At 40.4% G+C, this 25,927-nt stretch overlaps 2 protein-coding genes and 1 pseudogene across 14 annotated transcripts in view; 2 read left to right on the top strand and 1 right to left on the bottom strand.

Moving 5' to 3' along the window:
* Positions 1-25,927, top strand: part of LOC140849262 (serine/threonine-protein kinase TAO1-like) — a 242,042-nt gene that overhangs the window by 202,160 nt on the left and 13,955 nt on the right. For 12 of the 13 annotated variants that reach the window (XM_073236258.1, XM_073236252.1, XM_073236253.1 and 9 more), the window contains one exon: positions 18,424-18,676. In XM_073236258.1, coding sequence (XP_073092359.1) covers positions 18,424-18,676 — 253 coding nt within the window. Of the gene's footprint in view, positions 1-18,423; positions 18,677-23,829; positions 24,019-25,927 lie in introns of all 13 variants that reach the window. The other variant, XM_073236261.1, reaches the window with a different exon arrangement.
* LOC140849265 (uncharacterized) lies at positions 268-7,078 on the top strand (annotated as a pseudogene).
* On the bottom strand, positions 12,611-25,736 carry LOC140849244 (uncharacterized). The gene is made up of 5 exons (XM_073236217.1): positions 25,725-25,736; positions 24,595-25,087; positions 23,924-24,030; positions 15,229-15,349; positions 12,611-14,672 (listed from the first exon to the last, which is right to left on the bottom strand). The coding sequence occupies exons 1-3, from the start codon at positions 25,734-25,736 to the stop codon at positions 23,927-23,929; spliced, it is 609 nt and encodes a 202-aa protein (XP_073092318.1). The 3' UTR covers positions 12,611-14,672; positions 15,229-15,349; positions 23,924-23,926.

Below are 25,927 nucleotides of genomic sequence, written 5' to 3'. Positions count from 1 at the left end.
TCTCCGGGTGTTACTAATAAGGGTGTCTTGTGAACTAATTGCTTTATATATGGAAGGATGCCTGTTTCACAGACAGGTGTGTGTGTGTGTGTGTGTGTGTGTGTGTGTGTGTGTATCTCGGTTCACAGCGGTGGGAACAGAAACAACAGGCGCTTAGGAAATAATTCATTTTTATTCTGACGGTGATGATAAATCCGATGATGCTCTGATGGCAAGGGAAAGTACAAGCTCCAGTCGGGCCCCTACTGTAAGGACTCTGGGTGAGGAATGAGAATCACCGCGCGCCAACATCAGAGGGCGCAAGGCACGGCGATCCACCAGCGCGCTCCTTCAGGTCCAGGACCCTGCGGGTTAAGATCAACGAGAGCGAGCCTGCACCGTTTCCTAGAGAGGCTCGGGCCAAGCCGGGGAGGTGGGGAAATTTCCCATCTCCGTGCGCCGGGTTTGGGAGTGTGGGACCCTCGGGTGGTGGGGTCAGAGGGAGCCGAGGCTCCTTCCTCCCGGAGCGCTGGGCGTGCTGGGGGTGCAGGGCGCCTTTTGGGTAGCGCCCAGAACAGTGAGTTCCATCTCGGGGGGAAGCGGGTCGAGGGCTGCGGGCAGGAGGAGTGGAAGCCGCAGCGCCCAGGCTGCGGTGTCCGCCCGGAGGGGGACCCCCTGCTGCGAGGGGCGCGGGCCCAGACTCACCCGTCGCGAGGCCGCCGCGCCTGCGGGGTCCCTAAAGGATCTTGTCGGCTGGATCTGGTCTCTTGGAACTTACCCCGCAGTGTACCCCAGTTGTGCTTCCTGTCAATGGTTCTTAAAGCTAAGTTTCAGGCAGCGCATCTTTGGAAGACATTCTCATCCCAAGCATGGCCCCATCCTATTCACTCTGCTTGAAGACACTGAAAGCAGCCCTTCTCTGTGGAATGACAGCCTTTTAATACTGTTAATGGCCTTGAGTAGGCTACCGCTTTGCTGAGCCACTGTTCCTGGGGGTTCATCTACTACCAAAATTAATGGTTTCTTAGGGAAAATGATGGCGCGGCTTCCTTTGTAAAGACTTCCATGGAAACGTGTAACTCGGGCGGCGGAACACTATTCCATTCGAACACTTGAAAAATTAATATGTATAGTTCTTTTTTTTTTTATCCTACTCAAACCCTGGGGATATTTGTGATTTAGACTAGTTTCACCTTTTCCGATAACAAATCCCTAATTGCTGACGGTGCTTAGGGAATGCTAGCTCCCTTTGACCTAACGTCTTGGAATGTAAATCTGTTTTTTAGAAATCCAGTCAATATATTCCAAAGTAAGGGTCCTCCTTAAGGATCATTTGCAGTTTGGGTTTATTCCCCGCTCTGTTTCCTGCTCTAAGTTGACTGTAATAGATCAAAGTGTGAAAGACGATGTCCAAACAGGCCTGGGACTGAGTACTACTCTCCCACTTTGTGGCCGTTTGCCCGTGGGAAGGTTCCTAATGCCTTTTTTGCTCACCTAATGCTGGTTATTGTTCATATACCTCTGAGGGCTGTTGTGAGAATTAAATGAGAAATACACATATTTAGTTCGGTGCCTGGCACATGAGAAGCAGTAGTAGGGTGAAAATGATAAATATACCTTTGTTTGTTTGTTTTCCATATGTGTGCCTTTATATATCCTTTTAGACTCTCATTTTTCCTGTATTATATTAGTCTCTATATCCTGAAATGGATGTCAAGGCCATATATTGCCTTTCAGTAATAGATCACATTTTTCCGTCTCTTAAAGTAGGTCAGGGATTGTAGTTACCTACAAAAGCTAAAGTTTAGGCTGAAAGACACATTGTGATTATGAACTTAGAGAGTCAGAGACAAGGAAAAGATCCTTCATTAGCCTCCCTTTTGTATTTAGGGGTTATTGGCTGTGATTATTCCAGCCCTCTTTTGTCCTAATTTCTTGTTATATAAATCTTAAGTTTTGAAATTGACAAAGTTTTTGTTCTCCATCAAGGATGAAGTTATTCTTTCTATACAGTGTGCTTTCTCTGTAGCTGCTGCTCATAGCGGCATATTGATTCTTTAAAGTCTTCTTGGTGCTTTATCCACAAAACAGATTTGTTTCGTCAATTATAAATATTTTTGATCTCTGAGTGGACAGTGAATATTAGCATTCTAGTTTTGAAGCTTGATCCTCAGACTTTAATGTGAAGATTGAATTTTTTATTGTTATTTCCTTAGAAAAGGTAAATTGGATTAACCCTTAATTCTAAACACTTGGCATCTGAGATAAGATTTTCTAAAAGGACTTCTAAAGACTGTGTTTCTTATTTTGAGGATGGTTCACAAACCATTGTGTGCCTACAATTGTTATGTTACAATGGTTGGGAAGGAAGGAAGGAAGAATAAATTTTAACAAATGCCTGCAAACCTAACCTCTTTCCCTCCACAGGATTTGTGATCCCTAACCTGGCTGTGATCACTGTGATGGAGAAAGAACAAAAGCTATTGGTCTCAGATTCTAATGGCTTCATGGAAAGGGAGAATTTGAAAAGCCCTTTTACAGGTGAGGGGTCAAGAAGATGATATGAATCCTTTGGAGATTCATCTTAAGATGTGCTACAGAGTACATAGAAAGACTAGGACATTAGAATGAGAGAAACTTTAATCTGAGTCCCTGCTATGTCACTTACAAGCTAGAGTAACTCTTACAACCTCACTTTTTTCATGTTTAAGTGAATGTTAATATCTGTCTCACATATTTTTCAGGATTAATGAGATACCATGTACAAATTTATTTATTTCTTAATGAATAATGGGCATGATTGTTATTCCTATATTTGCTCAGATTTTAACTAAGGTATTGTCTTTTTTCATCTCAGAATGTAGCTTATTCAGTTTCTCCCCTAGTTCAGATCCCTTTTTTTCTTTTCAGTCTTCTAATAAAGTTTAAGGAAACTATTTTTAGATTGGTATCCCCCTTGGCAATTGCTGACAATCATACAAAACTTCATTAGTATTGTTACTAAGTATAAAAAATTCACCTGCTTCTGATGAACACAGAGTAAAAGAAGTAAAAACTAGCTTTAAAATAATGAACATAAAATAATTTATGAAGCTCTACTTTGTTATTTCCTCTCCTCTGTTGCAACTTAGAATTTCCTTCCCCTGGCAGAGATTAGGGAATATGTTAGAATATTTGTTTATTCTTGCAGGAAATGAAAGGAAGGATAATTTGGAAACCATTCAACACAATAACTGTAAAGGAGATCAACTTAAAGAGGTGATGATTCCTATGAGAACAATGGCAACCCACAGAATCAAGGAAATTCAACAGGAAAAGAGGAGGAGAAACCCAGTCACTGGGGATGGGATCCAGAACACTGCATTGCCTCTGTCCAGCAGATCTCCTCTTTCAGAGACAAACCCTACAAATGTTCCAAATGTTGGAAAAGTTTCAATAATAGTTCTCATTTGTGTACACACCAGAGGACCCACTCAGAAAAACCTTATAAATGCTCTGAGTGTGGGAAATGCTTTAGTAACAGCTCTCACCTGATTCAGCATCTGAGAACACACACAGGAGAAAAGCCCTACCGGTGTGGAGAATGTGGGAAAAGCTTCAGCAATACCTCACATCTTATTATTCATGAAAGAACTCACACAGGAGAGAAACTGTAAGTGTCCTGACTGTGGGAAGAGTTTCAGTAGCAGCTCTCACCTCATTCAGCATCATAGGTCACATACAGGTGAAAAACCATATGAATGTCCTGTTTGTGGGAAATGCTTCAGCCATAGTTATGTCCTAATAGAACATCAGAGGATTCACACTGGAGAAAAGCCTTATAAGTGCCCCAACTGTGGGAAAAGTTTTAGTCAGAGTTCCAGCCTGATTTGCCACCAGCGGACACACACAGGTGAGAAGCCCTACAAATGTCTTGAGTGGAAAAAGCTTTGGTTGTAATTCTACTCTAATAAAGCATGAGAGAATACATATAGGAGAAAAACCCTATCAATGTACAGAATGCGGAAAGAAATTCAGTTGAAGTTAAGCCTTATTACACACCAGAAAATGCATATAGGAGTGAAACTCTATGAAAGTTCTGAATTTGAAGAAAATTTGAGTCAAAATGGCAGTATGATAGGAGAATGCAGAATCCAACCAGGAGAGAAGCCATATAAATGTTGGGAATGTGGAAAGAGCTTTGGCCTCAGCTCCCATCTCATTAGACATCAGAGAACACATACAGGAGACAAACCTTACAGATGTTCTGAGTGTTGGAAAACTTTTAGTCAGAGTTCCACGTTGGTGATTCATCAAAGGACTCACACAGGAGAGAAACCTTATAAATGTCCTGATTGTGGTGAATGCTTCAGTCAAAGCTTTAACCTTATCAGGCACCAGAGGACCCACCTAGGAGAAAACCTTAAAAATGTACTGACTGTGAGAAATGTTTCAACAGAAGTGCCTATCCCAGCATCGGAAAATTCATATAGAAAAGCTTTTTGAGTCTCCTGAAGTTGAAGATTTTCCTCATAAATGGACTTGGAAAAACTGTTTAGGGGGAATGGCCCTCATTTCTTCTTTTTCAGTTCCTGATTTTTCTTCTTCTTAGTGCCAAAGCCTGTTTTCTTTCCCTTTTTTTTATTGAACCATGACAATTAAGGTGTTCTCTGATCATGGTGCTATGAAGTTTAGAGGATGGGAAGGCCCAGATCACCAGGTCATTGGATCTGCCCAGGGAGAGTACTGCCACAGATGGAGAAGATTTTATTTTTTTATTTTTAAGAAAGATAGGAATAGCTTCAAAGGAATACATGAGAAATCCTGGGAATGCAGACACCTGAGAGGTTGAAGCTGAGATTGCCATTGAATTCCCTTATTTCCTCATGCCTGATTTGGTGGCAATAAATCATTACTACTCAGGGATTTACTCAGAGAAAGATTCTTTTTGAACAAATAATGTGATTTCCTGGCTGTTTTGTTGTGTCTTAAAGAAATGAGTCTTTTTTTAAAAATGCATTTTTATTTGCTGAAAATTAATATCTAGAACTGCATTGTCCAATGATAGTTATTTAAATTTAAATTTACATTAAGATCAAAAGAAACTTAAAATCCACTTCCTTATTTATACTAGTCACATATGACTAGTGGCTGCTTTATTGGATATCACAAAAAAGTTTTTCTTCCAAGGTCATCGTTCTTGGCAGATTCATAAAAATTTCCTATAAGACTGTATGAAATGTGCTATGGTGTTTCTGGTTTCTAAGAGGAATTGCAATATAGTGTAGAAATAGGCTAGAGTTTTGAAGGCACTGGGTCTAGAGATTGGCTATTCTAATGATTGTATGTTTTATGTTCAACCCATCTTGGTTATCTAGTGATACACCGTTCATTGTCTTGGCCAAAGCCAGATTAGGAGGTAGGATTCGTAAATTTTGTTTTTAAATTGTTGATAAATTGTCCATTCCCCTCAGTTTTTCTATTACATGTTTTCTTGTCAGATCAGAAACTGGGTTATTTTTCTAATAATCCACCCACTGAGTCTGAGCCAGTGTGCAGGGACAGTTTGGCATTGGAAACTGAGATTCCTTAGTTCTAGTCTCTGCAGTTTTCTTTTGTCTCTTTCATGTGGTGTATAGATCTGATAACTCAGACCTGTTCTCCCTGCCCGTCTGTCCAATATGTTTGTAAAATGTTAAGATATTTCCTATACTCCCAGCCTCTATTTTTTTCTGCCAGTGCAAAAGGTAGATGTGTAGGAAGGTCAAGACTCCTGAGTTGTTGAGGATTTTTTTTCATTTTACAATTCTAAGTGTATCATATGCAGAACATGTAGTTACAAATTAGGAATGCGGAGCTGCTGCAAAGGCTGAGATCTGGCCAGTAACTGAACTGCATGGGATTATTTCTTCTTTCATGATTGTAGTGTGCCTGATATTGGCGAGGTAATCGTGTCTTTTTTTACTGTTACAAAATTTTAAAGTAATGCAAAAGCTAACCGATAAAGGTATTTAAGTAGTATTTGGGGTGATTTTCTGCTTTCAAACACTGGGAGAACTTTATTGGGCATCACTGGCTTTTATGTGACCCTCACCTAAGCATCTTTTTACCTTTGTATATTATGTAGCATTGCCCAAATTGTCTTAACCTATAATACCTGAGGACAAGTGTTCAGAACTAAGAGTTTGATGTTTGAAAATTAAATTTGGGTGTTTGCTGTTGGGGCTGATATTCAATTTCAAGGCAGTAATTGCTGTTGGGGTGGGGGGGTGCCCAATATGAGCCACATTAAGTGTGGCAAGTAACTACTCTGTCCCTGTTTTCTCATCTGTAAAGCAGAGATAATGAGGACCTCGCAGGGCTTCTGTAAGGATTAGATAGATGTTTGCAAAGCAGCTAGCACAGTGCTTAAAACGTAAAAGGGTCTACATAAGTTGTCATTGATCCTTATTAATTGAAACAAATTGAAAAACGTCCTCCACGTATTTTCTAAGTAGCAATACAGCCGCAACTTGTTCTATTGCAGATTTTTTATGACCAACCTCAGTAACACTGAGGAATAAGTTATGTAAAAGCACAAGACTGTGTTGTGTGTCACATTGGCAGATTGTTAAAACACTTTTATTTGATTCAGAGTGTTGAAAATTTTTATTGTTCATGAAACAAAAGACTCAGTTTTAAGTCAGGTAAGAGCAAAATAGCAAGTTTAGTTTAAGTTAATTTGTAACTGAAAAGCTTAACAACAGGTAGTTTATGTCCTGTCATCATCAACTACACTATTGCCCACAATTACATAAAACCTATTTCATAGACATTGATGTGTATGGGAATATAGACATTCAAATTTTAGGTGTGTTAAGATGGGCTTCATTAGTAAAACAATTTGTCAAGATTCATTGTCTCTTGGGATTGAAAACTAGGAAAACAAAAGACATTTGTTGTTTATGGTGGAGAGCATAACATAGTGAAATTTAACCATATTTGATGCCTTTGCCTCTATTTCATTGATCAGCAAATACATTCCTTGTTTAGCTCCCCAAGAAGTATTTTTGTATTCTCTATTTCTCTTGCCGTCACAAAGGATTCAGCAACTGAATAAATAAAGCATTCTTACTTACAAGTGATTTGTTTCAGTTTCTTTTTAACTAAAGGAAAGACTCCTATGTTCATTTTTTACTACTCAAAGAAGGGGCTTATATGTTTTTTTCCTACAGTGGAGTAGGGAAATCCATGTCGATGCATATACTCACAATATAGCAGGGAACTCACTCCCTAGCTGCTGTATAGCTTGCCGGAAGACATACAAACAAATGTATAATAGTATCTGAGGTAAAGGTACTCCCATCATTGCAAGTCATCCAAGTTGGATCTACCAAATGGACATTCTTCTCAGTGCTGTAGAAGTTCCCTCATTAATGGTGAGAGGTAGGGAGTGTGGTCTGTGACTTCTGCCCCTAATACATTACTCCACGATCTTCGCCAGTCTCTCACTTTCTGAAATCATGGCCATGGGAAAATTATCTTTTCTTCTTTATTCTGTATTTGGGTTTATATAACTCCTTTCAAACAATACAGTCATCCATTCATTCAACAACAGTTTACGTGATGCCTAATCTGTGTTTAGCAGAGGTCCAGTGACAGTAAGAAGGGCTAAGGAAAGGATGGACTGGTAGTAGGGAAATGTGCAGCTTTTCAGATGACTACTTCCTCCTTGCCAGTTCTTGAACTATACTAACATGCTAACCTTCCATCTTCAAATTTTAATAGTTTGATAATCCAAGGAGCTAGAATTCACCAAGGATTAAAGTGGTTAGGTTTGCTTTCTGAAAATGCAAGCTTGGTGAGGTTTGACACAATACTTTGCACACAGTGGTGCTCAATAGTTATTGAATGGGTGAAATATGCTTTACATGATTTACACTAACGTCCAAGAGTATGTCCTTACAGGATGTGCATTCCTAGTAGATAGTCATTTCCTTGAGTGCAGAGAATGGATTCCATTTTTGTAATCCCAACACAAAGCCTGGTGTGTGAAGTGTTTATTGGTTTTGGTTGAGGGGTATTCACCAATGGATGAAGCCTACTGGATTAGGCTACATAGCCTCAGTGTCCCCGCAGGACTCTTTAACGCCATTACTTGTCCAGTCCACAGAGGCTGGGCTGGTTGGAAGTGGAAGTCACTGCCCTAGGATGCTAGGTCTATCCTCACACTAACCCTAGAGGACTCCTACAATGTCCCAGTTGTTCAGTCTTATGGATGGAGGCAAGACCCTGGGCTTTTGATCCAGACTATCTAGGACAGGTTCAAAACCTGTTTCGAATTCATGTTTCAGTCACTGTTTTTGGACTCTGTACTTTGTAAGATTTGGTAAGTGGTGAGTGAGGTGAGGTACCCATCATATCATAGGCATTAAGGAAATACTATTTTTCTTACCTGTCCACCCTTATTTGCTCATAATTTTGCTAAGGATACACTCTAGGTACAGAAATGTTTGGTTATTTCTTGGTCAATTATTTCTAGGTTTCTAAAATAAAGATATTAATTACATTTAGCTGATGGGTTTGTTGTGAGATAATGTGTGCCGTGTGCTTAGTATTGTTGGTACCTAGTAATCACTCAATGTTAGCTATTATCACCATCACACAGTGGCTCTAGACAACCATGGATCTTTGCATCATCTTTGAAGGCTCTAGACAACCATGGATCTTTGCCTCAGAGACCTGGGTGTCCTCTGTGGCCACTAAAATGGTGCAATCCTTTTGTTATCGTTTATTCCATTAACATGAAGAGGTATGACCAGGAGTGTGTAGGCTAATAATGTAGCACATTGTTATTATAATATGGCAAATAGTTGCCTTTTCTGATCAAAAATTACCCTTCCTTTCACTCCCCTATGTATTTTATTTCATTTTTGTTCTCATAACTCTGTCTGGCCCTAACCTCTTCTGCCTTGTCCATCCATATTCTAACCTAAACTTAGGCTTTCTTCTTCTACCTTTTATTTTGTTCCCTTCCTTTGTCCTCCCTCCTTCCCTGCCCAATGAAGTAGGAATCAAGTCAGGGCTAAGGCTGGTCCAAATGCTTGTTTACAAAGATATAGATGGAAACAGGATGCCTGGCAATCATGACTCCATGGGCACATAGCCACTGAGAAACAGGTAGCTTGTTGGTGCTAAGATAGCTAGGTTGCTGATACAATATTGCTTGACTGGTCAAATCATTAGATCTTCTAGGATTTGACACAGTGAGGGATGAAGTGGGAGCTTTGGTTGAAAAAGGATCATGATTAATTTTGAGCCACGCTGGGTCATATGGACAAACGGGCAGATTAAAGAAAATATCAGTTAATTATACTGACAAACACAGGCGAAAGATTTTCCTTTGCAAATAGCTTACTTTCCGATCATTCAAGTAATGCTTGATAACTGTGAAATATAGAGAAGTATAAAGTAGGAAATACATAAAAGTATGAAGACTAAAATAAAAATGAACTGTGACTATTTTTTCCACAGCTCACTCACCAGAAAGTTTGCAGATCCTCCCCTATAACCTCTTTTCTAAGGATTTATCTGAATATTTTTTAAAAATTGGATCGTATGGCATAAATATATAGTATTGTGTTTTGATTTTTCCCAATCTTACATCATTTGTCCATTCATCTGTTTTAAATTAGGAGGTTTTTAATATCTTCATAATAATACACTGAATGGTGTATGATAATCATTTAATTGTTCTGATGTTGGATGTTTATATTGTTTCTAATTTTTTGCTATTTAAAATAACATTACTGTGATCAATGTGTTTTTGGTTGTTATGCTTATGTTTTGATATTGTGCTTCTGATTGTTTGGTTTTGCTTTTTTGATTTTTGTTGGTACACAAGTCTTATTGGATATCTCAAATTATTTCCTTAGAGTGAGTTCAGGGAAGTGATATATTGAGTGAAAGGGCAAAAATGTTTTTAAAGGCATATTGCTTAATCACTTTCCTAAGATAGTTATCAATTTAAATTACCTCAGTGAAATAATTTTGTTAAACACCTTTCCTTTCAGAGGGGCTAGGGGAAAAAAGGTGATTTGAGGCCCATACATTTAAATGATGAAAATCTCTTTTAAGGTAGCTTGTTTGGTTATTTTTTTTCCTGTTTTTTTAAGCCTTCCTTCCCCCTGTCTTGGGTTAGGATCCGCTGAGAGTCACTTGGGTTGAATCATTGATTTTAAGAACTATTTGGGCTTTTCCTTGTGCGGCCTTGGGCACAATTGCAGTAGGTGGTGCTGGAAGCTGTTCTAAGGAGCTGGGGAAATGCAGAGAGGCCCAAAGCCTGGGAAGTGCTAAGAGGAAGGGCTGTCTAGCTAGTGCAATACCTACTGTCATCTGAGTCAGAAAATGAAGGGCACACCAAATGACTAAAGTAAATTCAGGTTTGGCAAATGTTTCTACAACTTATGTTGAGGGAAAAGCTGGAAGGAGGCTTATCAGGTTAGACTGCTTAGATGATTAGAATCCTCATCTTTCCTATCCTACTGTCATCAACAATTCAATAAAAAACTTGTATTGTTGGCTGCAGGCTTTAGAGTTTTGGTAAAGGAAACAAACATCCACAGACACAAACACTTGGGAAAGGGAAAAAATATGTCAGGTGTGGTCACTGCCATGTCAGAGGTTATACACCTGGTTACTCCTATGAATTCTCAAACCTCAGTGTAAGGATAATTTCCTCTGGGTGGCCGTCCTTGACCCCACGGTTAGTTTATCTGCCCTTACCCTCCAGAGCAATGTGTACTTGCTCTTTTTTGGACAATGTCATCTTGACCTGATTGCTGCTGTTTTCTCCATTAAACTAACTCTCAAATGAGAGGTACTGTCTGCTCTGTTCACTGCTTTACTCCCAACTCTAAGCATAATGCCTGTTACAAAGTGGACAGTTGTTACATATTATTACATTGAATTGCTTTGATGTATATGCTAATTATGGCTTTACAAGTAGAACTGAAGGGGAGAAAGAAAATGAAAGTTCAAAATTAATGTAATTGTCTCCACTTGCAACTAGAATTTGCAAAAGATTACATAAGTACTGAGGGGGATCTAGAACAAATAACTGGTCTTAAAAGTCTTTTTGGACAACACAATAGGAAGAAAGTTTTGAGGGTTTCAGTGTATGTGTTTCTAATGTGCAACAAATAAAAAGAGTGAAAAAGAAATTGCTCAGTTTGGTATCAAAACAACAACAAAAAGGGATAAAATGAAGAAAGGAAAGGTTGCATTTAATACATTGAAAAATGCTTACCATATACTAAGTGCTGAGAATCCACCTATGAATAAGACAGTCGTTCCCTTAAGAAGTTGAATCTCTTGAAAAAGTTATATGTAAATTGCTAATTAAGAATTGGTGACTGGTATGACAAAGAGGTGGAGTTATGAAAACTTGAAAAGAAAGAGATGATGATTAATGTGGATTTTAGAGAACGGATAGTTGAAGAAAGGAGGGCAAGGCTTCTTCCTGCCTTGAGAATGGCACTTCAAGAGACACAGTTGAGGCCTGGCATGCCAAATTATGTCAAAAGAGATGACAAGCAGTTAAGCAATGTAGTGAAAAGAGCACATGGGCTTTTTTGTTTGTTTTAAGGTACGATATTTGTATGCGGAGGAAAAAAACCACATTCTACTTAAACATTCCTAGAGTCCTCAGCTTGGATTCAGTCTCTAGCTATGTGACCAGTTCTCTGCACATTGGTTTCCTTGTCTATAGAATGGGGCTAAAACTGTACCTGCCTGATAATGTGATTGTGAGGACAAAATGAGCTAATATATGAAGAAAGCATTTAGACCACTGCCTGTGCTATATAAGTATTAGCTCTTGTCGTAACTACCAAAATATTTCTGATGAATTTACTCTGTAGTTTATTACTTTCAGTCAGTAAGTGGCTAACTTTGTGTCATATTGCTAGCCTGAGTGACAGATTTTTGTTTTTGAAGAAGTGGAGCCATGCAAAGATTAAAACATACTTGAGTGATGGTTATATAGCCTTTAATTAAGCCCAGGCAATATAAGCATTCAGGGTGCGCCCTATGCTAGGCATTACAAATGTTCTTTTTGCCCCAAGTACAGACGAGGATCTTGGACTGTAAACACATGAAGTGGCTTTCAAAAGATTTTTAAATTACTTAAAAAGGAAACAATCCTATGATAATCTCAAATATGACAATCAAGTAACAATCATCCAGGTGATACTGTGTTTTCATCTGTAAGAGTCAGATGCCTTCTAGAATTTTAGCAATATAGGAACTCAAGGTACCAACAAGCAGTGTATTGAAGATTTGTCTTCAGGAAAATGATTTCCCACACATTAAACTGATTATTTCATGAATGCTTTTGAATTACATATATATTTCAAACAGCTGAATTTGTTGGTAACATTGAGCAATATTGCTAGGGAGAGAAAGTCTTGGTTTTATGATAGAGGAAAGTTAAAGCAGTTATTGATAGTTAAGAGTATTGGGGAACATGAATTTGGAGAGTAGGAGTTTAACTTTTGGTTTCATCACTTACAAGCTGTGATTTGGCCAAGGCATTTAACCTCTTTAAGTTTCATGTTTGGTATTTTTTTAAAATCAAGGTGATTTTGAGAGTCAAATGACACCTGAGAAAATGTTTTGACATGTAAAATATTTTATTAGCAGATAAAACATACAATATTTGGGATGAAAAATGATGGCAGGTGCCATACTATCTTGAACTCAGCAAAGTGTCAGGTTCAGGATTGCAAAGAATTTAGATTTCATGGAGATACTGACCTTTCCCTCAAGAGGCTGACTGACTTTTGACTTGTCCAAGGTCACAAAGCTGGTTAGTGGCTGCCAGAATCCAGTTCTCCTGATTCAAGTCATCTGGTCTTCCTACTACCTATCATTCATCATTCATCAAAACTTTGTTACGGAGGATAAATTAAGTGCAACACGTGTTAGGTGCTGTGGGTGATTCTGATTCATCAGACAGAGGGCCTTCCCTCAAGGATGAGTGGGATGATAAAGCTTAATTTACAGGTGTAGTCAGAGATTGGGATAATAGGTATCAATAAACTATCATGTGACTTGGTGTGGGTCAGTGGAGACCTGATGGAAAAGGTGACAATTCAGCAGTGCTCCAGAGGGCAGAATTTGTACATGAAGTCATAGAGTTTAAAGTAGGCAAGGCAGTCTAGGTCAGCAAAGGCACTGTTATCAGGAGTCAGTAAATCCTGGGGAGGTTTCATCGTTTCATAACAAGGGCTGTCTCTCACCTTTTGACTCACACTCTTTTACTGTTTCCTCCAGAATGCTTGTCTTGGGTACATGCAACTTCCTCGGAGACTTTCCCAGCCTCCCTCCAGGGCGAGTGAAAGACAGCCTCCGGTTTCCATGGTTCCCTGTCTACCCAGTTTCTCCGGGCACTTAAGGCACATCTCTATTTCACGTTCGTCCTCCCACGCCCATTCCCACGTTTCTTATCTTGAGAGAACGGGGCTAAGAGCATCAGGGTGTCTTTAGCCTGAGCACAACGACAAGTGCGTAGTTGCCTGACAATTTGGGGAAGAGGAAGGGAAAACCCGGCACACCATCTCTTCTTCCTTTCTTCTGGCAATTGCTGCCTACTCGTCCTTCCAGATTCAGCTTGAGCGCCCGGTTCTCCACACACCGGTAGCTCTTTCTACCGCCGTCTAGGTTCTACACACACTAGGCACCGGACAAAAAGGTGGTGTCTGATTCATCCCTGTGGCCCCGGGATGGCATTGTAGTAAGCGCTCAGTAAAGTCCACGGAATGAATGGAAACATCTCGACTTTAGGTGGTGCAGGGGCGTCCTCGGCACCAACTCTGCCTCTCCCTGTGTAGGAAGGACCCCAGCAGCGGGAGCTGCAGCCAAAAACCTGAAGGCGGACCCGAGGGCACGAACCCCTCGAACCCCACCTCCGCCGGAGCCAAATCAAGCCCTCCGATCAGCCCACCAGGTGGCAGGGCCCCCCGAGCGCAGTCCCACCCTACACCATCACGCAACATCGCCCTAGCGCCTCACCTGGCGTCCCCGATCTGGCAACGGCGTCCGCGATTGACCAAACGGCGATTTGCGCCTTCTCGGCATATGAGCGGTGGGCGCCCTCACTGGCCGCCGGCGGCGGCGGGCGAGGCCTGCGCGCAGGGCGGGGCGGGCCCTCCTCCTTTAGCCCCGCCCCCTGGTCCCTCGCCTGGGCGGAGCCTTTGGGCCGCGGGGCGCGCGGGGGTGGGTGACAAGCCTCCGGAGCTCAGCTGGTTACTCTGGTTACTAGCGCGGCGGCGCCGGAGCTTGGGATGTTGGCGAACAGGCCATCGGGAGTCGCCGCCCTCTAAGGGAAGTTGTCTGGAGATCGCCGTTCACCTGCGGGGAAACGGAATCGCGGACTGGAAGGTTCGGGGGCTGGTGTATAGGAGCCTGATGTGGGGAGATTTTCAGCAGGGGTTGCCCCTCCCTGCGCCGGAGCCGCAGTGGTGAAGCCGAGGCCATCTTTGGTGGGAGACGGCAGCCCAGAATTTCCACCTGGGCCGCGTAGCCTGGCCGCCCGAAGGGGGGCGAGTCGTACTCCGCGCTTGCCAGCCCGGCCCGGGCATCGCGGTCTCAGGAGGCGAGGCCACCTTTCTCGCAGCGCCAAGATTTCTTTGATTTTTTTTTTTACCCCTCACCGTCTTCTGAAAGGGCACCTGCTGCTGGTTAGAGAGAAAGGTTTTTCAGCACTAGGAGCCAACATCAAAATTAAAAACAGCACCTGCAATAACCCCCAGGAAAAACCCATCCAGGAAACAAGAGAAAAGGAAATAAATGGATTGGCTGAAAGAGGAGAGCCCGGTCGGGTGCTGTTGGAGTAGGCGATTTTTAAATACTGCTTTCTAAGTCCTGGACAACTTTCCTGTCTTCAGATACTTTTGTAGTAATAACTTTATATGATTTTGTAAATAGCTCTGATTTGAACTGCAATCCTGGTTTTTTTTTACGGTATTTACTGGAGTTTGGCCGGTTTCTTGTGCTCCTTTTGGTAGCATTTCGGGGAAAACCTGTCATCACCCAAACCCTACAAGGAAAAAAAGGATCCCAACACGGACCCAGAGTCACCCAAGTAGCCTTGGAACCATGTGCACTTTTCTTGGCATTGCTACTTTCACCTATTTTTATAAGAAATGCGGAGACTTCGTCTCCTTGGCCAACAAGGAGCTCCTGCTGTGCGTGCTGGTGTTCCTCTCGCTGGGCCTGGTGCTCTCGTACCTTTGTCGCTACGGAAACGGGATCTCCCTCGGGCGCCAGCGGAGCGGGTCCCAGTTTGCCGTCTTCTCGGATATTATGTCAGCCTTGCCCTTCATTGGCTTCTTCTGGGCCAAATCCCCTCCTGGATCAGAAAATAAAGAGCAGCTTGAGTCCAGGCGGGTAGGTTGAATTCAAAGTGGTCAAACAAATGAGTATCTTATTTTAAATTAGGATTGGGGTCACTCTCCTTAAGGGGAAAAGGCAATAATTTAGATACAGTGATACGAATTCTCAGTTTTTCTTTTAAGTCTTTGACTGTTTGTGGCTGCATCCTTGACACCGTTAGGGATGATTGAAAACATTTGTTTCATTTGGTTGGGCCAACCTAAATGAAATTGATTATGAATATTGATTTGATTTTGAAAGGTGAAAGGAAATGTTAGAATTTCATTTTGAAGGAGGACAGAATCACTTTCTGTGATGTAAAAACAAATGTGTTTAGGGTAAAAATTGTGTTTGTACCTGAGAAGAAACCTGCAGGTAAAGTTTGCTGCTTGTAAGAAGTGATTGTTGGGGGAAGTGACAGAACATTTGGAAGAGCTGGCACAGTAAAAATGCTCAGCACTTTAGTCTTGGAACAAAACACCCTCCTCTCTACACATTAACTGAGCTTTGAGTAAATCAGTGTGGTAATATCCTAAATCAAGTGAATAATTGGAGTAAATCGGTGTAGTAATATACTAAATCAAGTGAGTAATTGGCTACTGTCCAGAGTTCAGTCATGTTCCTAAATCAAAGGCTGTTTTTCACGTGATGTTTAGTATGAGAATCCCTGGGAAGACAGCAGCGAAGGGGACAGTGGTAAGGGGATGAGGGAGATCTTTGAGGCGCAGAAAATATAGGGCCTGTTGGCCTTGGTTGTTTGTCTTTTCAACAAGACCACTGGGGGGTTTTTTAAGCATGGGAGTAACAATATTTGATTTTTAGTTTTTAAAAGCATTCTGGTTACTGTTTGGAGAGTGGATTGTAGGAGTACAAGAATGGAAGCAGGGATATCAGGTCAGAGAGCCCAAATAGTGGGCCAGGTGGGGATAATGATGATCTGGAGTTGGGGTGAGTGGCCTGCAAGTAATTTGCTCTTAGGGGTTCTGTGTCCTACATTACTTACACAAATGAGCAAGGCTTACAGAACAGAGGACTTGGTCTAGAATTTTTGCTCCATCACTTCTGGCTGTCAGACCTTTGGAAGACCTTAGTTTTCTGTAAGAATCAGTTTTTACCTTTTCTGTTAGATGGGGGTGGCATAGCCTGCTGTTAGGGAATTAAATGATTTAATGTTTGGAAAATGCCTGGTTCATAACTGTCTAATAAATAGCAGCTATTAATACTAGTCTAAAGGTAGTACACATCTGTTAGGCACATTTGAGTAGTGCTGAATTCCGTGACACATGATGGGTGTGGGTTGGAGGAATGGAAAAGGAAGGGGAGGGAATCTTTAATTCTCAATTTGAATACTTTGGTATAGTCTGAGATAACTTTGGAATTGGATCACCAGTAGTCAGTAATGGGTTTCACTTTGTGAATGCCTCAGACTTTATGCTCATTTTCTAAACACCAGAGTTGGTAGGCTGTGTATTGAGTACTGAGTTCCCACTAGTGCTTCCCATTCTGACCTTCCAAGTGTGTATGTGTGTGTGTGTGTGTGTCTGTGTGTGTGTGTGTGTTTAACAGGGAAATTTTAGGAAGAAAAACTATTAAAAAATAGCTAAGAGGAGAAAAGGGCCTTATTTTGCTCTGTGAACAGTAATTTTAAGGATAATCAGCTCTGGTCATTAAGAAATACTGATGGGAAGAGTCAACTCTATTATCTTCTCTTTAAAGGACAAAAAGGTGATTTCTCCAAGAGAAATTATTTAAAAATGGAGTGGACAATGCCCCAGTTCCATTATAGAGATAAAGGAAGGACTGGATGGATATTAAAATCACAGAGAATTAAAATTCTAAAAGGTTTTGGGTTTTATCTTTTAGAAGGTTAAGTCTTTTATTTAAATGGTTTCAGCTTTTTTGCCTTGGGACTTATTTAAAACCCTTTGAAAATGGGCATTTGATCTTATTTTAATCGTTAAGGTCAGAGAACTCAAGAAAGACGGTTTCTTGGAATTCTGTATCTGAAATACATTCCCACTTGTGAATCCATATACCAAGAAAAAAATACTTATTACAATATTGAATTATTCATTGAAAAGAAAAACCCACTCTCACTGTTTATTACTCTCATTGGGCATAAATCTCTCAAAACAGGCCTTATTCATGAAAAAGTCATCTTATGATCAAGTAAAGTTTTTACTGTCAGCCCAGCAAGGAATAGGTTTAATATTTATTTATACATTGGAGGACCAGATGTTAGATCACGCCCTCTTTAGAGTATCAGAAGAAAAGGAAAGGGTAAATTAAATATATTCTTATATGTTAAGGAAATAAAATTGTGATCAGGTTGAATTCCAAAGGATAAATAGTCATTTTACTCCTTTGGAATTTTGTTGTGTTAAATAATTCCCAATTAGTAGATTAGTAGCCAGGATTTGACAGTCTTTTCATTATATAAAAGTGATTTTAGGTTAAGATAGATGTTCAGATGAAAACCTCGAAGGAGAAAATTAAGATGAATAGTGGAAGTACCTAAAAGGTGCTGAATAGTTTGCAACGTGAAGTCGTATCAGAAGTTGTACATGGCTTGCATTTTGTAGATCTTCGGTATGTATTTGAAGAATTGAATAATTAATTGTGGAATTTTCCCTATAATAGTCCTGGAAGCCCCTTAAAAGTATTTTTTATATTTGGGCTGGTGTGGGATTTCTAAATACGTCTGTAGAACAGCATTTTCTAAATATATTGAGAAAACAGTAATATATTATTATATATAATTATATAGTCTATATGTTATGTATTACATATTATTAGTAATACATTATTATATAAAATATTAAACTTACTCTTATTGGGATAATATTATACATTTTTCTTTAGCCAGTATTTTATATCATTGGTTTTTATATATGACCTGTATTTAAAGATTTCATAGTTCGTTTGATTTGCTGTTGTTTAAGGTAAAGCTTTTGCTCAAGATGCAAAAGTCCAGTGTGTCTATATAGTAGTAGTATGATTTAAGGATAACACATATGGATACGTAATTCACTTTTTCTTTTTTTTAACCAGCGCAAAAAAGGAGCCGGTATTTCAGAAACAGCCTTGATAGGAGCAGTAGCCTCTGCATCAACACCTTCTCAAAATGATCCAGAAGTTATCATTGTGGGATCTGGTGTCCTTGGCTCTGCTTTGGCAGCAGTCCTTTCCAGAGATGGAAGAAAGGTGTCAGTAATTGAGAGAGATTTAAAAGAGCCTGACAGGATAGTTGGAGAATTTCTGCAGCCAGGTGGTTATCCCGTCCTTAAAGACCTTGGACTTGAAGGTAGGTTCATATTGATCTTTAGGAGTTATGACTGCAAACAAGCACTCTGCACTGTACTCTATCCTGCGATGGTAAAAATGTATTCTGTTTTCTTTATAAAAGTTACTGTACTCGTTTACCAACAAATTTCCATGAAAATGAGAGCAAAGGAGAAAAAAAGCATTTAGTAGTATGAGAAGACATGAAGTAGACTTAGTGAGATACAATGAAGTGGCTGAAAAATTGTAATAGTCAAAATGAAGGACTGGAAAAATAGAATGAGGGCATAAACTTTAGGGAAAGGTGAAGGGGACTATCATGTGTAGACTGCATATTATTATGTGCCTGTTGTAGAATCTTTTATTTAAGCATCATTCATCCATTAAGCCAATGCTTTTTAAGCCCTTAACTATTTATTTAGGGTATACTTATTCACTGTCCACTTTGTGAGGTGCTGTACTGAATACCAGATTTATACTGGGGAACAAAACAGATCAACTATACTCTTGAGGATCAGAGTACAAGATATGTCTAGGCTATGAACTGAGAAAGAGCTTGCTTGGCATATGTGGTAGGTGGAATGCTGGAGTAATTATGAGCATTGATGCTGAAACTAGATTGCCTGTTTTGAATACCAGCTCAGGTGCTTAAAAAGCTGTATGACCTTGGCTAAGTTTTGAAACTCTTGTGTATTGGTTCCCTCATCTGTAAAATGGCCATACTAAGAGTCCTTGCCTCATAGGTTGTTAATGAGAATTAAATGAATTCCTATATGCAAAGCATTCAGAACAGTGCCTGGTATGTAGTTAGGCACTGTGTAAATATTTGCTATTTTATTCAAGGAACCAACAAGGACACCAGTGTAGGTAGAAAGTACTGAGTGATGGGTTACAGAGAGTGGCTTGAGATTAAGGTTGGAGAGGTAAGCAGATACCGCTTTGTACAGTTTTGTAGGTAGAGTAGGAGGTGATGTGATCTGGATTATGCCTCTATAAAGTGGCTTAAACTTTTGACAGCTACTTACAGTAACAAACACATTGACCATCCTCAGTACATACGTGTAATATTTAAATTGGAATGAAATTTGTCTTATTTTACTTTATAAATACTTGTCATTTTACCCAAGTATACAATTCACAGGTTGAAACTCATTTCACAATTTATCACTGATCATACCCTGCAGTTTGTAGAATGCTATTTTGAAAGAATACATGGATATGATGTGGTGAGTAGACTAAGATTGCGGCAGTGGGAGTAGCAAGAATCAAAGCAAGGAGTCTAGTGGGGACTCATTGCTAAGTTCAAACAATAGATAATGGTGGTTTGGACTAGCAAGGTAGCAGAGGATATAAAGAGAAGTGGACTGATGCACAATAAAATTAAGAGGCAGAAATGGCAAGAGTCACTGAAGAATTGGTGTGAGATAGAAGGAAGAGGTAGGTATTAGAAATGATTCCTAGGTTCTGGTTTGAACAACCAGTAGGTAATGGTACCATTTGCTGACAGGAAGATGACCTGTTGAGGAACAGGTGTTGGAGGAAATTTGGAGGACATTGAGATCAAGTGAACATGTTAAATATATGAATCTGGAGTGCAGAGGAGAGGTTTGAGCTGGAGTTAGAAATTTCAGAGATGTCAGCATACTTGTAGCACTTAAAAGCCACAGCAATGATTAAAACCATTTAAGGAGATCATGTAGGGAGAAAAGAGAAAACAGAATAAACCAATCCAGGCTGACTTTTGAAGAAGACAGTGTACAAGCGACTTTGAAGTAGCTGGCAGAATGGCAGAAGAAAGCCACAGGGTTTGGTGTCACTTAATCCAAGAGAGGAGAATGTTTCTAGTAGGAGGAGTGGGTATGTATCAATAAAGGAAAGGACAGATGTGTCCTGGTTTGCTATTCAAAGTCAGGTAAGATGAGTATAGAAAAACAGCCATTGGATTTGGCAACTTGGAATTTGCTTGTGACATTGAGATGTGGTGGAGTTGTGGAGACAAAATCAGACTGATGTGAGTGGGAGATTAAAAAATTGGAGAATAGAAAACTACTCTCGAGGAGTTTTTCACTAATAAAAAACAGAAATAGGGCAGTAGTGAGATGTGGATGTGAAGGCAAAGGAGGTGCATCTTGATACCACAGGATGTTTGGTGACGTTGAAAGTAGTGAGGCAGAACGCGATAATGCAAGAGAGGGAGGTGACTAAAGAACTGACATTCATTCATTCATTCAACAAATATCTATTAGGCATTGATCATATTATAGATACTGTTCTTGATGCTGAGGCTACAGTGGTGAACAAAACAGAAAATGATCCCAGCCATCAGAAAGTACACATTCTAGTGGGTAGTTTGGAGGCTGGTGATAAAAGGTAAAAATAAAATTAAGAATATATGTTAATGGTTATAAGGATTTTGGAAAAAAGGGAGATAGGGAGCTATGTGATTTTAAATAATGTGGTTGGGGAAGGGAAAGCCTCTTTGAGAGATGATATTTGAGTAAAGAATGGAAGGAGGTAAGAGAGTTGCCCTTGATATATGGGGCAAGAAAAAATATCAAGGGAAAAGCCTGGGGGAGGAGCAAGCCCGGCCTCTTAAAAGAGTGAGGAGAGAGAGTGGTGTTGACTGGAGTGAGAATAGTTAGAGAAAAGGTCAGGTCGATTATCGGGGCTGGATTCTAAAAGGTCTTTGTAACGTACTGTATGGATTTGGCTTTGACTCCACATGGAAGCCTTTGGAGAATTTTAAGAAGAATTATTCAATGTCACATTTTAGAAGGATGATTAACAATATTCCAAGTATTCTTGTTATTGTGTAGAAAAAAGAATAGATCATAAAGTGGCAAGGTCAGAAGCAAGGAGACTTGTTAGGAGGTTATTGCAGAATCAATGAGAGTTGCTAGACTGGAACAGGGTCATAGCAGTAGAGGTGTGGGAAGTGAGTACATTCTGGAAATGTATTTTAAAGGAAGAGTCAGCAGGACTTACTGATGTCAATGTTTGGTATGAGAGAGAGGTGTCCTAGAATTTAAATGAGACTAGAAGACATTACCATTCCAGGAATGAACCCTGGGGAACTCTACTATCTGGAGATCAGTGAGGTGAGCAGGAACTAGAAAAGGGGACCGAGAAGGAGCAGTCGGTGAGGAGGAAAAGCAAAAGACTACTGGGTAAGGACCCATGTGGAGAGAGTGCCTTATGAAGAAGGGAGATTCCATCTCTGTCCTTATGGGTTTCCAAACCACCAGTTTACAAGAGATTTCCTGAGGCCAGGGTGACACACTGCTGAGAAGGATCGTTACCTTTCTAGTTGACCATGAGGCAACCAGAAATGCTCTCCAACTATATTCTTTAGAGATCTGGCCTCAGGAGACAACTCCAAGGTTATGGCACAAGCCTCAATGGATTGTTATATGTAGTTCATCAAGTGTCAGAGAACCTATGAAGTATTTTAGCTAGTCCACATACCATAAATCCTTTAGTATCAAGTCCTTTTAATCTTCCTTATGCTATTAATTTCCCCTCAGGTGTGAGATATGGAATATAGAAACACTTTGAATAGTTACTTTTTGGAGCATGGACTTTTTATATAATATGGACCTTATCCCTCATGGAGTGTGGGTTTTTATTAAGTGAACTGATTGTCCTTTGGCTTAAGATTAATATCTAGAACTCTTAAAATGAATATTATAATTTAAATGCTTTATCTTTATGTATCGAAGTCTCAGTAATTAATGGGGGACCTCCTCCTCACCTCATTTTCTATAGGATCATCTTGACTTTACTTGGTCTTTTTGCTTTTCTGTATATAATTTATAATTAGGTTCTCAATTTCCATGAAACTAAAAAACTCTGTCAAGATTATGACTCAAAAAATACTGAATCTATAGCTCAATTTTGAAAAATTGATTTGAAGTTCTTATTCATGAATGTGGTATACCCTGCATTCAGTTAGGTCTTTAATGTATTTAAAGTTTCATAAATCCTCCATATCTTTTCTTATATTTATTCCTTGACTCTGGTTTATATTTGGGCTTTCATAAATGATACATATTTTAATATGCACTATATACTCAGTTTGAGCACAAAGTTATGTTTGGATTTCTTATGGGTCATGTCCTGGGTAGATGGCTTAATTCCATGTCATGTCTCAGGTCATTGAATTGAGTTTTGTGATCTTTATTTTATTGACAAGAAATTTATATATGGTGTGAAATTCCAATGTCCCTTGCATATGAGACCCTTACTTGCTTTCCAGGAGTGCCCTTTACAACTCTAGCTTTCTTGGCTTGTAGTTCTGATACCCTTATGCTGTTGCCTTTAAAACTTGCTTACTGGTTTGACTTTGAAGTTGCTCTTCATGTTTTGCATATATGGTTTTTTGTTTTTGCTTTTTCGCTTGCTTTTTAATGGAAAGCAGTTCTGTACTTTTTAATGTGGAAGAGTGTTTTCCATGTTACTTTATCTGATATATTAACCAGTAAGTAGTCAAATATCACAATTATGGAGCCCTATGATTAATGGCTAGTGATAACTGTAGTTAATGTCACTGGCTTCTAAATTATTAATATCTATTATTCTTGAAGCATGAATTTCATTGAAGTTTAAGGTTCTGTCTTTCTGCCTGTTTAAGTGTCCAAAGTCTGTCGTATTTGATTCCATCAATAAAGTTGAGATAGAGACATGTCCCAGAAATCTTAAATTAGACCTTATTTATGTACTTAAGATAGTTTACCCAAGGCAAAATTTTATTATGCTGCTATCCTTTTTACATTTTCTGGTGTGTTCTAAATTGGTCAGTTTTAGCATATAAAGTACATCTGTAATACAGTTACGGGTTGAGAAAAACAAGCTATCTTAGTAGTTGGACAAAACATTATAGAAATACTAGATGGGCTTCAAGCATATAGTATTTTTTTTACAAACTTTACTAACATCTGAGTAAAGACTGGCAATTTACTGAGATCCAAATGGAAGATATTGCTAATTGGCAACTTTTTAGGATATTTGTGTACTTTTCCAGAAGCATTAAGATTTCAAAATACATTAATGTCCAGTCTTCCAAACGGTCTCATAGCTTGATGAAGACAGAGACTCATTTTCAATGCCTCCTTGTCCTCTTGGTGCCTAGTAGAATTCTGGGCACGTTAATGAAATCGGTATTTTTGAACTGAATAGTTTTGCAGATGACGTACAAGGTACTGATCCCCAGGATGTACATGGCTACATAATTCATGATCATGAAAGCAAGTCAGAGGTTCAAATTCCTTACCCTCTATCGGAAAACAATCAAGTGCAGAGCGGAAGAGCTTTCCATCGTGGAGGATTGATCATGAGTCTTCGGAAAGCAGCCATGGCAGAGCCCAAGTAAGACTCCAGCTTCAAAGATGTAATGTTAAAGAACACATTTAACCTTGGCCTTTGTTAACACACTATTATAAATTTTTGTGAGTGTTTGGGTATAGGCTGGAATATAGATATTATGTTAACCATAAGTTAGAAGAATGTTAGATCTTCAGTGCCTTTGTTAAGAATATCATAAAGAAGACTATAAAAATTATCCATGATCCTTCTCACTAGAAGTAACTAGTATGAATATTTGGTGGATAAAGTCCGGTTGTATTTTCCAATCTGGGTATGAATCTGTGTGGGTATGTAAAACTGTCTGCATGTATTTTATTTTTTAATGAATTGAGATAAAAATCTGTTACTTTAAAAAATTCTTGATGCCCGCCCCTCGCCGCCACCGCCCCGTTCTCCAGGCCCCGCCGCCCGCGCCCGCCCCCCCCCCCCCCCGGCCGCCGCGCCTCGGGGAGGGGGCGGGGAGGCGACGCGGGTCGGGGGGTGGCCGGAGGGCCGCGCAACGCGGGGCGTCGTGGCGGGGTCCCCCTTCCCGGAGAGCGAGCGGGAGCGCGGCCCGAGGAGCGTCCGCCTGCGCCTCACCTCGCGGCTCCGCATGAGGGGCGCTCGGACATCTGGCTTCCTGTGCGACGCCACCTGACGCGCGCCCGCCAGGCCCTGGCTGCAGCGCGACGCGCGGCGTGGGCAGCGCCGGCCGGACCCGCTCACGCCGCCCAAGCTCGCCGGGCCCACGGAGACCCCGGGGAGGGGGAGGGTAGGGGAGGGGGAGGGGCCCGGAGGGGGCCCGCCCCGCCCCGCCCCGCCGCTGCAGCCCGCGCCGCCGCCGCCCGTCCACCACGCAGTTCCTGGGCTCCTCCCTGGCGTGTTCCCTGCTCGCCGCTGCGCTGCTGCCGGGTCCGCGCGAGCCGCCCGCCGCCTTCGAGCCGGGACCCGGCCTCCCGGACGCGGGCGAGGCCAAGATTAAAGAGGACTGCTGCTCTTTAAACGTAGGAATAAATATGTGAGAATGAAACATGAAGAAAGAATTGGAACGTGATAAAAATACTGAAGAAAGCAAGCAGAAGGTTATGTTCAACTAGGAGAGAATTTAAAAAAGTGCACATTTACGTCTAATGTGGAAAACTGTTGTAAGAGGATGTTGTCATCTTTCCAAGCCTACTGAATTGACGAAAGACTCAGAGGAACTTTCCATTTAAATAGCCGGCAGTGGGGAGAACAGATAGCCTCACAGTTCCTGGCAGATGCACCCCAGAACACACTGCACAGGGAATGCTGTTGAGAGAGTGGCCCAGAGATCTGAGTCATAGGCAATACCTGTCCAGCGATGAAGAACTCAGAAATCAGGGTCTATAGGAGGTAGACCTAGGAATTTATATTTTTATCAAAAGGAAGTAGATATATATTTTATAACAAAAACTTCTAAAACACTGGAAAAGTAACATTTTTTAAAACTAGCATAGACTATGGTCACTAACAATGAAAATATTAATCATTACTATTATAAGGTTATATATATTGCTACTATCTTATGTACACACCCACATGCATACTGTTGTGATAAGCTTATGCTTGTTAAGTACTCCTCTCCTCATCAACAACATTATTATGTATTACCAAATACTGGGTTAGAGATGCTGACATCTCTCCCGCTGAATACCGTATTTGATCCTAAGGCCTTGAAGAAACAGGCCTTATCTTACTGAACTCTGTACCTGCAGGCCCATTACATTTGGACGCTAAGTAGTAAAGGGAATGGAAGTTACTTTTCATTTAGAAAATGATCTTGCTTTTTTATAAGGAAATGTTAGCCATGGAGGGCTTTAGGCTTTCTAAGAAAATAGGATTCTTTCTCTTTAAAATGTGTACATGCTGCCCTCGATTCTCTGGATGCTCTGAGCACTCTGTATTTTAGCTC

The sequence above is a fragment of the Manis javanica genome, chromosome 4 (genome assembly GCF_040802235.1).
Source record: "Manis javanica isolate MJ-LG chromosome 4, MJ_LKY, whole genome shotgun sequence".
Taxonomy (NCBI): domain Eukaryota; kingdom Metazoa; phylum Chordata; class Mammalia; order Pholidota; family Manidae; genus Manis; species Manis javanica.
This window is presented reverse-complemented; position numbering and strand designations above follow the sequence as displayed.

Bases quoted from the DNA above. Each gene is read 5' to 3' on its own strand.
- LOC140849244 (XM_073236217.1), bottom strand. The intron at 24,031-24,594 runs GTGAGGCGCAGG...ACATCTTTGAAG, and splicing joins CCCTCATGCGGAGCCGCGAG to CTGGAGTCTTACTTGGGCTC.